General features: G+C 37.0%; 1 protein-coding gene and 1 non-coding gene across 2 annotated transcripts; one reads left to right on the top strand and one right to left on the bottom strand.

Moving 5' to 3' along the window:
* Positions 1–8,673: 8,673 nt before the first annotated feature.
* Positions 8,674–12,893, bottom strand: LOC103495741 (oxidation resistance protein 1). Its single transcript, XM_008457386.2, has 8 exons — positions 12,508–12,893; positions 11,520–12,037; positions 11,332–11,404; positions 10,877–10,957; positions 10,728–10,791; positions 9,368–9,455; positions 9,169–9,253; positions 8,674–9,060 (listed from the first exon to the last, which is right to left on the bottom strand). The coding sequence occupies exons 1-8, from the start codon at positions 12,637–12,639 to the stop codon at positions 8,977–8,979; spliced, it is 1,125 nt and encodes a 374-aa protein (XP_008455608.2). The 5' UTR covers positions 12,640–12,893; the 3' UTR covers positions 8,674–8,976.
* A 104-nt stretch (positions 12,894–12,997) lies between these two features.
* Positions 12,998–13,070, top strand: TRNAR-ACG (transfer RNA arginine (anticodon ACG)). The gene has a single exon. It is a non-coding gene; the product is annotated as a tRNA-Arg (tRNA).
* The last annotated feature ends 2,702 nt before the right edge of the window (positions 13,071–15,772 follow it).

Consider the following 15,772-nt stretch of genomic DNA (forward strand, 5'->3'; position numbering starts at 1 on the left):
AAACCACGTGGCCCAGAAAGGACACCTGCTTCAGCCAAAATTCGCATTTCGAGAACTTTGCGTATAATTTATTATCCCGAAGTGTTTGCAAAACCATACGTAAATGCTCCTCGTGTTCGGCCTCCGTCTTGGAGTATATCAAGATATCGTCGATAAACACGATCACAAAAGTATCTAGGAATTCCCTAAACACTCTGTTCATCAAGTCCATAAATACTGCCGGAGCATTCGTCAAACCAAAAGACATCACAATAAACTCGTAGTGTCCATATCTAGAACGAAATGCTGTCTTCGGTACATCCTCATCCTTAATTCTCAGCTGATGGTATCCCGACCGAAGATCAATCTTAGAGAACACTGTGGCTCCCTGTAACTGGTCAAATAGATCGTCAATCCTGGGCAAGGGATATCTGTTCTTTACGGTTACCTTATTCAACTCCCTATAGTCAATGCATAGACGCATCGATCCATCCTTCTTCTTAACAAATAAAACTGGCGCACCCCAAGGTGACACGCTCGGTCGAATGAATCCCTTATCAAGCAATTCCTGCAACTGTACCTTCAGTTCTTTCAGTTCTGCGGGGGCCATTCTGTAAGGGGCTCTGGATATAGGAACCGTGCCCGGCTCCAACTCTATGGCAAACTCAACCTCCCTGTGCGGAGGTAACCCTGGAAGTTCCTCAAGAAAAACGTCCGGATAGTCCCTCACTACTGGTTCTGATGACAGGGATACATCCGCCTCTCTAGTATCCACCACACTCGCTAAGATAGCCCAAGTACCCTGACTGAGCAGTTTACTGGCCCTGATGGCTGAGATTACCTGGGGCAACGACTTTGACCCTCCTCCCTTAAATTTAAAACTGGCCATCGAATGAGGGTTAAACGTTACCTCCTTACGTGAACAATCTATGCTGGCGTGGTTAGCGGCCAACCAATCCATACCCAGGATTACATCAAAGTCCAGCATATCTAGAACTATCAGCGTTACTTCAATCACATGGCCTGCTATCTCAATCTGACATGCCTTCACCTTTTCCTTCGACAACATACATTCCCCGGAAGGAGTAGATACTGACAGAACATGGCGTAAGGGCTCTACCCCTAAGCGGGCATGCGACACAAATGCGGAAGAGATGAAAGAATGTGACGAACCCGAATAAAACAAAACTAAGGCGTAATGCCCCAACACTGGGAGCGTACCTGTCACTACTGTGCCTGCCTTCTCAGCCTCAGTCCTGTTGGTAGCAAAGACTCTACCCTGATGTGGAGCACCTGCTCCCTGATTCTGCGCGATCCCCGTGACTCTCAACGGGCATCTATCAGCTGTATGACCCTCTTGCCTGCACTTAAAGCAGGTCCTGGTCCCGAATAAGCAACGGCCCAAATGGTGCTTCCCACAAGTGGTACACAACGGCTTCCCTCTGGCAGCCTCCCCTGCCTCAAAAGGTTTCTGCTGGAAGCTGCGAAACTCACCACCTGGTCTGAAATTCCGCTGTGGCACTGGAACAGGCTGCTGCTCAGCCTTCCTCTTCTGTCCCGACGTCGAACCTCTACCAGCGGTCTTAGACGAGTTGGCCCTCTCCTGTAAACTGAGATCCACTGCCAGGCGCAGTGCATCGGCATGAGTAGCGGGTCTGAAAGCTCGGACCAAACCCTGAATGTCCAGTCTGAGGCCTCTAACAAACTTATCAGCTCTGGCCGCCTCGGTCGCTATCATCTCGGGAGCGAAGCGGGATAACATGTCAAACTCCGCATCATACTGCTCCACTGTCATGTCACCCTGCTCTAAGTTCAGAAACTCCTGCCGCTTGGCATCTCTCAAACTGGCAGAGAAGAATTTCGCATAGAAACTCTCCTTGAACTGCTGCCACGTGATCTGACTCACATCACCACCTAGCATCCTCTCTGTAGTCTCCCACCATGCAGTACCTCTGTCAGTCAACATAAAAACAGCACACTGAACTTTCTGATCCTCAGGGCATTTCATGTAACGGAATATGGTCTCCAAGGACGATAGCCACATCTGAGCTCTGGTGGGGTCCTCCAGAGACCCATCAAACGTCGTGGGATTATACTTCCTGAAATCCCTCAGGTGCTTAGCCTCTGCTGACAACTGATCCGGCACAAACTGGGGTGCAACTGGTACCGGAGCCGGAGCTGGAGCAGGAACTGGTGCTGGAGCTGGCGCTGGAGCTGGCGCCGGAGTTGGCGAGGCAGGCTTCTGCTGCTCCCGCATTTGCATAATCATATCTCTAAACCTCTGCTCCATGTAGGTCTGCATGAGTAACTGGCGCAGCCGGGTCAGGGGCTTGGGCTACAGGCTGCACCTCAGGCTGAACGCGTCCTGCTCCCCTTCCTCGGCCTCCTCGGCCACCCCTTCGTGCACCTCTCCTTGGTGGCATTTCCCTAACAACCACCAACGATTTCCTTTAGTCACAAATGGTAATTGAATTTGCAGTTTAACTTAGGTAAGGTAATGCATGTAGAGTTATACATATACTTTCATGAGAGCGTACCTGACGAGCGGCAAGGATCGTTTCAGCCATAAGGACACAAAACACAGACTCACATTATAAGTCAGTCTACAGAACCTAAAACTTAGGCTCTGATACCAACTGTAACGACCCAACTTTTCCGGACTAAGCTGAAGTCACTACCAAATACCAAAACTCGACCATTCAACATAAAATTTAAAACGGACCAGATACGATTCATTAAAACATTATAAACCTTACAAAAGACAGTTTCGGGCCCTATTTTTAAATAATTCAAAAAAGTCACAAAATAAAATGTCAAGTCACCAGTCCAAAATCACAGTCAAAATATGCTGACAAAATACATAGCGGAAGCGAAAAGAAAACCAGACGCGTCCATATGGCCTTCACGCATCCTTCCTGCCTCTCGTCGGTCTGCCCCTCGCTATACCCCTACCTGAAAAGTTAAAGAAGAGAAAGGGTGAGTATAAACATACCCAGTAAGGGACCCACTACTGGGCCCATTAGGGAACAACAGTTAACTTCCTATTCGGGGGTACCCTACATAACAGTCTAGTGGTTCCGTAGAACGCACATATCAGTCTAGTGCTCCCGAAGGATGCACATATCAGTCTAGTGCTCCCGAAGGATGCACATATCAGTCTAGTGCTCCCGAAGGACGCACATATCAGTCTAGTGCTCCCGAAGGATGCACATATCAGTCTAGTGCTCCCGAAGGACGCACATATCCGTAAGGCACACTACCCCATAGATGAAGCTAACCATTACCCCTCAGTCCAAATTAAACTGTCTACATCAGCTACATCCCAACGGCATTCATATCACAGTCCCGCCATAGGCTTTGTCAGTCAGATAGTATAGGTTTAAACATCTACACCCTCAGTTGTTATATGCATTACCGATTCGCACACCAATGGGGAAACCCTAGGTCCAATCGACTAACCAACCAAAACCGGACTCACTGTCCTTCCCCGTCCAAACTCCATGAACCACATCCAGACCAGTGTTTAATACATACTGAATCGTAACTTTAAGGTCCATCAACATAAAATCTCAATCCACAAATAGCAGTCACAGTATATTTTCATCAGACAAAAATATAATATCAGTACTTAACAGTCAACACGCATACAGATATTCAGTACAGTCACTAACGTGTAATCCCCTGTGGATTACTACGGTTTTAGCCTGGACTCGGGGTCCAGTAGTAGGAAAACCCTTACCTGAAACTCGGTTATGCCCCTAGATCGAATCCACGCTCAACAGATCCACCTAAACGAAACACGAAAGTTTTAGTAGCTGACTTTAGTAGAAGCCGTTTTAAAAAGGTCAGAAGCGATATCCGTTGACTTACCCAAGGAAAGGAAGCTATCTCTAACCAGGCCTGCCACGGAACCCGAGAACTGAAGCGTCAACTCTGTACTACCTTCAAGGGAGAAAAGTAGGGCCATATCTTATTCCAATATTCAAACTCTAATCGGATGTAGCAACATTAGAGAATTCATCGAAAACAATCCTTACCGAAGACTCACCGTGACCCGGAGCGGAGGAAGGAAGGCTTAGGTGGCTTGGCGAAACAAGGAGCTCGGCTCGGCTCGGCTCGGCTTGGTCTCGGCTCGGCTCGGCTCCACCTCGGCTCGGCTCGGCTTGGTCTCGGCTCGGCTCGGCTTGTGGCTCGGCTCGGCTCGGCTCGGCTCGGTCTCGGCTCGGCTCGGCCTGTGGCTCGGCTCGGCCTGTGGCTCGGCTTGGTCTCGGCTCGGCTCGGCTTGTGGCTCGGCTCGGCTCGGCTCGCGGCTCGGCTCGCGGCTCGGCTCACTCGGCTCACCCGGATTTGTGTGGCTCGGATCGGAAACGGGTTCGGGTCAGCTTGGAACCGGGTCGGGTTGGACGAAACGGGCAGCACGGTTTTGAGGGCTTTCTCTCTTCCGGCGACGGCGGCGGTGGCGAAACGACGCTGGGAGGCGTTCGACGACGGGAACGGAGAAGAGGAGAGGGACGGTGGCGGAGACGAAGGCGGAAGAGAAACGGAGTGGTGCGGCGACGTCGGGCGAATGAAGCCGAGAGGGGATCCGAAACGATGGGGAGCCGCGGTGGACGACGGTGGCCGAGGCAGACGACGACCACACGGACGGAGATGGAGGAACCGGCGGCGGTGCAGAAACGAGGAAGAAAGCGATGGAGGAAGAAAAGGAAATGGATGGGGCTCGGGTTATCGGTGCCGCGGCGTCGGGGAGAGGAAGAAACGGAAGAGAGAGAAGAAAAATTTTTCGAGGGGGGGGGGCGGCGCGAATTAGGGTTTTTTTTTAAAAAATTTATTATATATATATATATATATATATAATTCTAAATAAATTTATAATATTAATAAATTAAATTAAATAATAATATATATATATTAAATAATAATAATAATAATAATAATAATAAAGTAATAAATATAATATATTAATAATATTAATATTAAATAAATAATAATTTATTTTATTGTTTTAGAAATAACAATATTTCTATAATATTAATTAATAATAATAACTATAATATTAATATTATAACAAATAAAATAAATATTAATAATAATAATATAATCAATATTATATCCTTATTATATCAATTGCACTTTAAATAAAACGAGAAAAATTTTACCTTAAAAATTTCGGAGCGTTACAGTTAAGATGTACGATAACCTTCCCCATGGATAGTCTTTGAAGGTTTCTTCATGATCCAATAATGTCTAGATATAGAGGTTGGGAATAAAAAATGCTTCTAAGATATAGAGGTTAACTAGTTTTTCTTTCAACGAGCCTTCCTCGTTGCGTAATGTTTTGAAAGTTCTTTCTATATCTCTTCTTGTTATAAAGTCATCATGACGGAAAAGGGCATTTTTCAAACCATTTTCTTTTCTTTCTCCAAGATTTAACTCAAGGAATTTGTGACCTTTTAGTCCAATCACGAAACAAAATTCTTTTAGCCCAAATTTTGCTATATGTCCATTGAAGTTGAAAGTAAGGACATTAATTTTTTTTTATATGGCATTGCTTTCTTAATAGAAAATTTAGGAATTGTGTTGGTATTTTGGCCATTTTAATGTTAAGGAAATGGGTAAAAGGACTATTTGTCAAAACTCGAGAAAGAATTCTTTCGTCTATTTTTGACTTGATCTAATTCAATGTTTCTAAATTGTAGTATACAGTAATTCTAAGATTTTTTTGTTCATCTTCTATAATAATATTATTTGGATAGTGTTTCATCTGTTGAAAGACATAATAAATAGTATGTTTCAAACAAGGACTACTTTTAACAAACTTACAAATACAGAGCGTTATTCAGAAAAAGATACACAAATATACAATGCTATACAGATAGATATTGAAATTCTAGTTTGTTACCTTTATTTCTTTTTCTTTCTTAATTTTTCTTTCTTCCGTCTTTACTTTAGACTTTATTGATTTGTTACATGATACTTGTTTCTTCTTGTTCACCATCTATTTGTAAAAAAAAATAATATAAATTATTCAATGAATTAAATATAAACAATGAGTATAGACTCAGACGTCTTTGTATGCAAGATAGATCGTGATAGATACAATTAGATCGGAATGAATATAGATTCATACCTCTTTGTATGCCAGATAGATCGTGATAGATATATATAGATGATTCAAATAGATCGAAATGAATATATATTCAGTATGCGAAATAGATTGTGATAGATTGAGACATTTTTGTTGAAATAGTTACGAGGATATAAACGATTGACGAGGAAGATGATGGACAAAAAAGTATTGAAGAAGATAAAGGATTGTAAAGAATATTAAAAGTCTGAGCAAGTTCCTTAACCTTTTTATAGTCCCTTGATTTTGATGGTATTTTTGTAATTATGAGTTCTTTTAGCTAGTTTCTATAAATGATCGTTTATACTTACATATAAAATCGTTGAAGCTACTACATGATCGTCTATATCTAAACTTTTTCCGCATCTTTTTCTGTTTATTACTTTATCGTTTATATATACTGTTATGTACAAGATCGTGTATGATGATCGTTTCCATCGTTTACGAACATTAATCGGGAGCACTCGGATGATTAATCGCACGTTTATTGGGGTAGTTTTCGTACTTCGCATTGTAGGCCTATGGGGCTTTTCCAGTTTCTTAAATTATTCTATAGAGTGTAAATAATTTGCTTCGTTGTTATATTTGTAAAAAGACCCCTAGTTTATTTCTATTTAATTAAATTTGATTTAATTAAATAGAAATTGTCAAAAATGGAAAATTTGACATAATATTTACAAACTATAGAAAAAATTCAGATTTTATCAATGATAGACATTGATAAACACTGATATGTTTCTATCAATGACATTGATAGACTGTAATAGAAGTTTATCAGTGTTTATCATTGATATGATCCAAAGTTTTGCTATATTTTGTAAATATTTTAGTTTATTTTACTATATCTGAAAATGTCCCAAAAAATCATAAAGCAAAAAAGAGGGTGTTTTTAAAAAATAGAACAAAGTGCGAAAATATTTACACGTATAGAACAATTCTGAAAAAGGAAAAAGCTCACACGCCCACAACATAAAATAACAAAAATACCTCATGATAAAACGATCTGTAAAAAAACGATTTTGTATCCAATCTAAACAATCTTGTATCATTGTATCAAGCCTAAACTATCTTGTACCCTCGTACCTAGTTTAAATGATCTTATACCCAGTTTAAACCATCTTCTCCCTTTATACGACGCCTAAACGATCTTGTACCAAAACTAAACGATCTTGCTACACGATTTTGTACCCTTGTATCCAGCCTAAACGATTTTGTACCATTGTACCCAATCCAAACGATTTTGTACCAAATCTAAACGATCTATTAGTGATAGTGGTCTATCTCTATCTATCTAGGATAGGCAACTAATCGTTTAGATATTGGTACACGATCATTTAGATCTTGTATCAAGAAGAAAAAAAAAACAACATGAGAGATGATGATGAAGAAGAAGAAATTCTTGAAGAAATGAAGAAACCACAAACAAGAATAAGTGAGGAAATAGAGAAAAATAAGTAATAATACGAAGAAATTAATAATATGAAAAGGAGAAGAATAATTCGTAAAGAAGAAGAAAAAGAAGTGAGTTGAAGAATGGTCCCGCAATATTAAAAAAAACAAAGGACAAATATGAGATTTATGTAAAAACAACGATAACTTCACAGGTTTTAATTTTTTGTTACACCAGTCGTAACTATTTTTGGGTTTTGTTACATTTATGTAAATTATCCTAAAAAAATGGATAAAATATTTAAAAAAATCTAAAAGGAAAAACATACTCAATATGAAAAAGTCAATTAAATAACAAAGATGGCAAAAATTTAAACAAAAAATGAATTAATTTGAGCAAAAAGATGCACCCTTCTATCGAATAAAAGAAAGCAATAAAAATAATAAAAGATGAGCATTCAATAAAGATATTGAATTGAATAAGAAAAAAAATAGGGGTCTTTTAAAAATACAACAAAACGGCAAAACATTTACACTGTATAGAGTAATTTCTAAAATGAAAAAACTCACAGATCCATAATAAAAAATACCAAAAATATCTCGTCAACCACGCGCATAATATATTTAGTTTACGATCGTTTAGATTTTGTACACAATCGTTTAAATTTAGATAGTCTGACCTTATTTCACAAACTTATTTTTCTAATCTTTCTATTACTTCTTTTATAAGATTTTAAATAGTCTTGCTTAAATATAAAAGTTTTGTCTTGAACAACAAATTATAATTTTTCTAATTTGTTTCCGACTAAAAATTTAAATATATAATTAAAAAGAAAGAAAATTTTCAAATAACTTGATAAACTAAAATATTTACAAAATAAAACAAAATTTCATATTCTATCAATGATAGACACCATCGATAGACTTTGATCAATGTCTAAGAGTAATATAGACACTACCAATAGATTAGATCAATGCACTAATAGACATAAATATCTATCATGGATAGAATTTGAAATTTTGTTAATTTGAGTCAATAAAACAAAAATAAACCATTTCGAAATACAAACACCAAAATGTAAAAAAGTTAAAACAAACCAAAATAATTTACTTTAAACAAATAGTAACCAAAAAGAACTAAAGTAAAAATTAGAAAGTCCCGGGTAATACACGGCGGAGAAGCAAAAGGGCAATCATTCATAATATATACTCAGAATATGATATCCCAACAAAACAATGAACTTTAAACAGAGTTGGGCGTAATAATAGAACCAGGCAAAATGAAACAACTCACATGTTTATATGTACAAATGTTAAGTTTTTTTGTACAAGTATGGAGAAGGCATTCACATTCAACATTCTCATCTTTCTAATTAGTTCATCTGCCTTCCCCATCATATAATTGTCAAGACGGCCACGAGATCTCCACAGGATGTCGATTCATTCAGCAAAGTTGCAGTTTAGCTGTATTTGAAAATCGATCACCATCGACAAATCCCAGGTGCTTCGGTTCTGCTCAAAGCAAGCATTTCTTCATACTTTGAGGTGTATACAAAGCCCCACAACTGCATCACATACACAATATATACAACTGATTTTAGAATCAATAGTAGGTTACTTAAATACCACATATGTATTTTGCATGTGACCAAACTGTGATGTTCAACAATCACCTCAACTTCCTTCACTTCAAATTCTTCAGTATTAGCAAGACAAGGATTCCCGTATGTCTCTGATGTAGAGCTCGATCCATTCAATCTTAAATTCAAGAACACATTTATAAGTATAGAATCAAGTTGCAAGTTTACTTAAGATATTAGATGCGATATGTGTTTTTGCATCACACAGACTATTAAAAGGGAGTGTTCTCACAGGTCATTGTCCAGATAGAGTGCAAAATGGCTACCGCCGCCAATGGCCAAGAAATCGGGAGAGCACAATGTGAAATAGTAATTTTCACCTGGTTGAATCAGTTTAAAATTTCCCTCCATGAGACTACTGGATATAAAAGCACGTACGAAATTAAACTTTAAGGCAGTACTCATCAACAATTATCAGCAATCTTAGAATAGGACCCTAAAAAGATTCAAGATCATGCAATTATCTTGTCTCGCTTTATACATGGAATATTTACTTAAGAACAGTTGCATTCATAATTTGGAAACAAACAACTATAACACCGAAATTGGGAGAAAATGCAGACTAGTTCTGAGAAGAAGAGAGGAGAAAAAGGAAAAAAAAGTTGAAAAAAAGTTAAAAAATCTCCCAAAGTTTCCAATGCATGGGAGATAAAGAAATCACAATACATTATCCACAGAAAGAATATGGCCCCATGAAATGGTATAAAACCATAATTTGTCCCATTTCCTAGAAGAATTGTAGTTCATCTCAAGAGTGGACAGAGAAACGGAATGCATAGCAAGATACTATTGCTGTAATGATCGGTCCTTTTTTAATATTCGTGAGTGATTGGACCACCTTACATGCACCTCAACTAATATCACTAAATAACCTATTTGACACCCAAATCCATAATTTGTCCCATTTCCTAGAAGAATTGTAGTTCATCTCAAGAGTGGACAGAGAAACGGAATGCATAGCAAGATACTATTGCTGTAATGATCGGTCCTTTTTTAATATTCGTGAGTGATTGGACCACCTTACATGCACCTCAACTAATATCACTAAATAACCTATTTGACACCCAAATCCATAATTTGTCCCATTTCCTAGAAGAATTGTAGTTCATCTCAAGAGTGGACAGAGAAACAGAATGCACAGCAAGATACAATTGCTACTAAGTGATCAGTCTTTTTCTATTATTCGTAAGTGATTGGACCACCTTACATGCACCTCAACTAATATCACTAAATAACTTATCTGATCCTACAACATTTGGTTGTCAAGAGAACTTGTAAGAGATTAATTCTTAAATAGGTGGCTACCATGGATCAAACCATTGACTTCTTAGCCATGTCTCCCTTTTACTACTAGGCCAACCCATCGTGGTTTTTTAAATAAACATTATCGTATCTTCACTTTTCAGTATTTATTTTCATAAGCTCACTGATAGTGTCAAGTTGAATTTACATTATATTCCACCAATATTTAACTCAAGTTCGTAATAAACTTGCATAATTATTTTATAATATGATGTCAATTCACAAACAAGCGAAAGATTGGTATGGAGTGACTTGTGGTGAATAAATTACTCAACAAGGATTGTAAGTACCTGTGGGGCGATAAATCACAGGATGGCCAGGAATACTTGTGAAAACAAAAGTATTATTGGTTCCCTGTTCAAGATTCATGATTAATAGGGTCAATTGCACAGATTTCCTCAATAAACTTACGTAAAGAGTAGAGAAATGTTAGAAGCACCTGATACTTTTTCTTGCTGGTTGGTTTTAACGGTGCCTCCACCAAGCCACCAAATACAGCACCTTTCCGATCACCAACAACCTGGAAGTAAATTACGAAGAAGTGAGACATTGTATGACATAAACTGCACATGTATCTTGTATATAATATTTATATGCATCAGTAGTGGAATCCTCAATGTGTACGTGTCATAGATGCCCAATCAGTAAATAGTTCAACCCTACTTATTTTTCCTTATTTTTTAGTTCAGCGATTGCAGGTGTGAGGGATCAAATCATCAACCTTTGCGATGTAATTGGTGTCTTAGACACAAAGCCGTACTCGAATTGACAATTCAACCCTCCATTCTTATTTATAGGAAAATAACTCTTTGCTACATTCATTCAACAGACAGGGTCAAAGATGAATACATGTCAAAACAAACTTGTCCATAGAAAAATCAAACTTATAGTTACCAGCAAACTGAATCCAGACCAAAGCATACTTCTCCTATATAGAGTTGAAAGAGATATCCCATGCCTCCACGTACTGCATTGCACAACCGGAATATATATTTAAGAAACATGATAGAGTATAAATAATTGAAATTCTATGAGAATTTCTACAATCATAATCAATAAAACCAAATACCGAAGGTCTTCACCTGTATAGCAAAAGCCATTTCCTTCCCTGGACAAGAGCTGGAAGGGAGGCATAAAGAACAGTTCTAGTTTTTTCTGAAAGAAGCACTGAAGGTTCAGATGCATCAGGGACAAAAACTGACGAAGGAACCTCACTTACATTTGTCTTTTCCATCATCTCAATTCCAGAAAATTTAGAATCATTAACTTTCAAGTCAACATCACTCTTCCAATCCTGATTTCGGTGTCCAGTGATTCTTGCAGCATGATGAAAAGCTCTACCAAGCGATTGTTTCCCCCTAGAAAACAAGCTCTTTTTCGTAACAGTTTCTTTTGCAGCATTGTTCATTGATGTGCCTGCTTCTGCCTGATTATCATTTCTTTCATCGGAGTTCAAGTTTTCCTGCGATTCTGAGGATGACAGGAGGGAATATAGGAATGCAGTAAACGAAGATGTATCAGGGCCATCTTCCGAATATTCGGAACCCTGTTCACTAGCTGACCCTAGATCACTGTCGTCTTTAAGGTCAGTCGCATCTTCCTAGAAGAACAAAGGCACCCAATTAAAGATTAGACATGGCTGCCGACTTCCAGAGAGATTTCACACGCTAGTTAAGTCCCATTAACAAACATCTCTAGAAAGAAAATTTTGATTACAAGAAAAACGCGTCCATTTTTAGTAGTTCTTTGAAATCCCCTATCGATTGGAACAGAAAGAATCTAACCTTCTACGTTCTACCCTACAATTATGCATAAAGATTAACGGTTAAGACAAACAAAGGGTCTAATGGTTCACGAAACAAAATTAGTCGCAATTAGTCCAAAAACCGGATATTACAACCAACGATAGAAGTCAAACGAAATGAAATCGGAGTGATCCAGTTCATAAAAGATATGCTGAAGAACAATGTAAAACTTCCGAAGCGCAACAGCCGGAAAATGAACAAAGCATAACAAAGCAAACAGAAAAAGAATTGAAAAGGTATAACAACTTAAGAGAGACAAACTCACAGGTGAATGATGATGTTGAGGATGGGTAGAGGCTGTAGCGGAAGGTTTGTCAGAGATTGGGTTAAGAAGAACGGTGGTGATATCGGAGACAAAATGGACTGCTTTGCTGCGCAAGGATTGTTGCTTACCCATTACTGGGTTCAAGTAAAGAGAGAGAAGGAATCAATCAATTGATTTCCAGCAAAATCCTCTATCCTTAACTCAGCTTATTCTCCATTAACCTTCAGATTCTCTTTGCTTCCCACTAGATCATCCTCCTCTCATCTCCTCTCAGCCATGGATTGTGCAGCATAAGAACTTGAAAACCCCCCGTTATTTTTCTCTACAAAAAGATCAACGAAGAAAATCTCTTAGCTCTGCTTTATCAACTCTCTGTGGGTTGCTCGTGGACCAGTGTTTGTTCGAATTATGCTTGAAGTTCGGTGAAACGACCCACTTCAAAGGAAAAAAAAATAAAAATATAATTGTGATGCACATTATGTCAAACATGGACTCCATGGCCCAATGGATAAGGCGCTGGTCTACGGAACCAGAGATTCTGGGTTCGATCCCCAGTGGAGTCGGGTGATAGATTTTTATATTAGTATTTTCTTTTTGAAAAATTTCTTATTTCATTTCAATTTAATTACTATCAGATACCAATCGGGGAAACTTACATAAATATAACAAAATAGTAAACTATTTATGGCTCGTGTTATTCATCTCGTCTTTTATATATCTTTGATCTGGATCTATCGAGCTATTCTAATTTATTTTTCATAATTTTCTACAATATTCGTTCTGATATCCATTATCTTCGATAACATCGTTTCTCTTCTTGTCATCTTAGAAAATCAAGATCGTGTACACTGCTCTGTTGATATCATCTCAGTTTTTCTAGTTTTGGTGAATATTCTAAATATCGTTTTTCTTTGAACTATTTAGTTGATTATAAAATTTGGTTCAGAATTATATATTTCGGCGTGAAGATAGAATGTTTAATATATGTTTGTATTACTGTAAGATATCCTGTATTTGGTTATGAAGATCGTTAAAGGTTTTGATTACTGTTTACGTTGATTTAAGAATTTATATTTCAATATGAATGTCGTTTGAGTTTTTTGTCGTTTGAGTCTTTTAAGAATCACTGTAAGATGTGTAAATCATTATGAAGATTGATAGTTTGAGTATTCTAAATATAGTTTTTCTTTGAACTATTTAGTTGATTATAAAATTTGGTTCAGAATTATATATTTCGGCGTGAAGATAGAATGTTTAATATATGTTTGTATTACTGTAAGATATCCTGTATTTGGTTATGAAGATCGTTAAAGGTTTTGATTACTGTTTACGTTGATTTAAGAATTTATATTTCAATATGAATGTCGTTTGAGTTTTTTGTCGTTTGAGTCTTTTAAGAATCACTGTAAGATGTGTAAATCATTATGAAGATCGATAGTTTGAGTATTCTAAATATAGTTTTTCTTTGAACTATTTAGTTGACTATAAAATTTCGTTCAAAATTATATATTTCGGCATGAAGATAGAATGTTTAATATATGTTTGTATTACTGTAAGACATCTTGTATTTGGTTATGAAGATCGTTGAAGGTTTTGATTACTGTTTACGTTGATTTAAGAATTTACATTTCAGTATGAATGTCGTTTGGGTTTTTTGTCGTTTGAGTCTTTTAAGAATCACTGTAAGATGTGTAAATCATTATGAAGATCGATAGTTTGAAGTTTTTCAGGATAATTTTCATTGAAATACTTGATCGTTTACCTCTATCAACATGATCGTTTAACAATATACAGACGATCATTTTGTTATATAACCACAATCGTCCATCTTTTATGAACACGAAAATTTTCAATATTTTGTATGATTCGCATCTTTAAATGATTTCGTATCAAATTCAATACGATTGTTTAAATAATGAGCGTCTAAAAACGATCATGTATCAATTTCAATTTCAAACGAACAGTATCTTTAAATGATTGTGTATCAAATTGGATATGATGGTTTTAACATAAACGATCGTTTACTTTATTATATACGATCTTATTAAACAATCGTTTAGTATTTATTAACTTCTTTGCACGATGGTTTAAACGATCAGTGTCTTTAAACAATCGTTTAATTTATTATATACAATCGTGTATTGGTGTTAAACGATCGTTTAGTATTTATTAACTTCTTTGCATGATTGCTTAGTATTATCTTATTACATCTAAATACTTAATTATATTTTCTTTTTTTCCAGATTATAATGTCTATTCCTATTGTTGTTTATTATGGAGGTCAATGGAATGGCTGCAATGTTTATGAGAATTACTCCGTGAGTGGAATTTTGGTAGATATGCGAGTCAACTTTAATTCTTTGGTTTCTTTGATATGTGAACAACTTGAATTGGATGAATCAGTAGAATTATCTGTTTTACTTGATTTTGGTAAAAGTAATGTTCAAACTGTGGTGTCGATAAAGAAGGACAATGATGTTGCTTGGTATTTAGCTTTTGTTAAAGATGCAACTAGTAGACATCCATTAGTTCCGTGTGTAAGTGTTGGTTGTTTGGGAACGTCTTCTTCATCTAGTAGTGTACGGGGGAATGTTGATATGTCGCTGAATATAGGTTTTTCTTCTTCTGTTTCAAATGATGAAGTTATAAGAGACATCTCTTATTATTCTGTTTGAAGGAAAAAAGTTTATTTGAAAATAAAAAAGTACTTTCGAAGTATTTTTGCATGATAGCAGTGAAGAACAACTTTCAATTTAGGACTACGGTATCAAATTTGAGGTCTCTTGAATTTAGATGTCTGCAAGAAGGTTGCAAATGGTTTGTAAGGGCATCTCGTTATAAGAAGAGTGATTTGTGGATGCTACGAAAATACACTTCTGACCATGATTGTTCATTGAGTACTGCCCAAAGTTCTCACATGCAAGCTTCTTCAACAGTAATTGACAATTGTTTGATAGATGATTTTAGATTCGTGTCTACTAATCATTCCATTCCTAAAGAGATTGTGCATAAGGCTCGTACAAATCTTGGAGTTAAATAAGTTACCAGAAAGCTTGGAGGGCAAAAGAACATATGGTAAAGATATTACATGGTGACACAGTTGAATCGTATGCATTGATTCTAGGATTCTTTGATAAATTGGTTGAATCTAACCCAGGTATGATCAGTTTTTTATAAATAAACGATCGTTTAATATTGTTTAGATATTAAACGATCGTTTATAAACAATATTAGATATTAGTGTTGTATATGTAAACGATCACTT

Source organism: Cucumis melo, chromosome 7 (genome assembly GCF_025177605.1).
Source record: "Cucumis melo cultivar AY chromosome 7, USDA_Cmelo_AY_1.0, whole genome shotgun sequence".
NCBI lineage: Eukaryota > Viridiplantae > Streptophyta > Magnoliopsida > Cucurbitales > Cucurbitaceae > Cucumis > Cucumis melo.

What these genes read in the sequence shown, in the direction of transcription:
- LOC103495741 (XM_008457386.2), bottom strand. Translation starts at nt 12,639, where the DNA reads ATGGGTAAGCAACAATCCTTGCGCAGCAAAGCAGTCCATTTTGTCTCC. An exon ending in AAATGGCTTTTGCTATACAG is followed by an intron (nt 11,405 to 11,519) that starts GTGAAGACCTTC and finishes TGTGCAATGCAG; the next exon opens with TACGTGGAGGCATGGGATAT. An exon ending in TTGAAGTGAAGGAAGTTGAG is followed by an intron (nt 9,061 to 9,168) that starts GTGATTGTTGAA and finishes TATGTGATGCAG; the next exon opens with TTGTGGGGCTTTGTATACAC.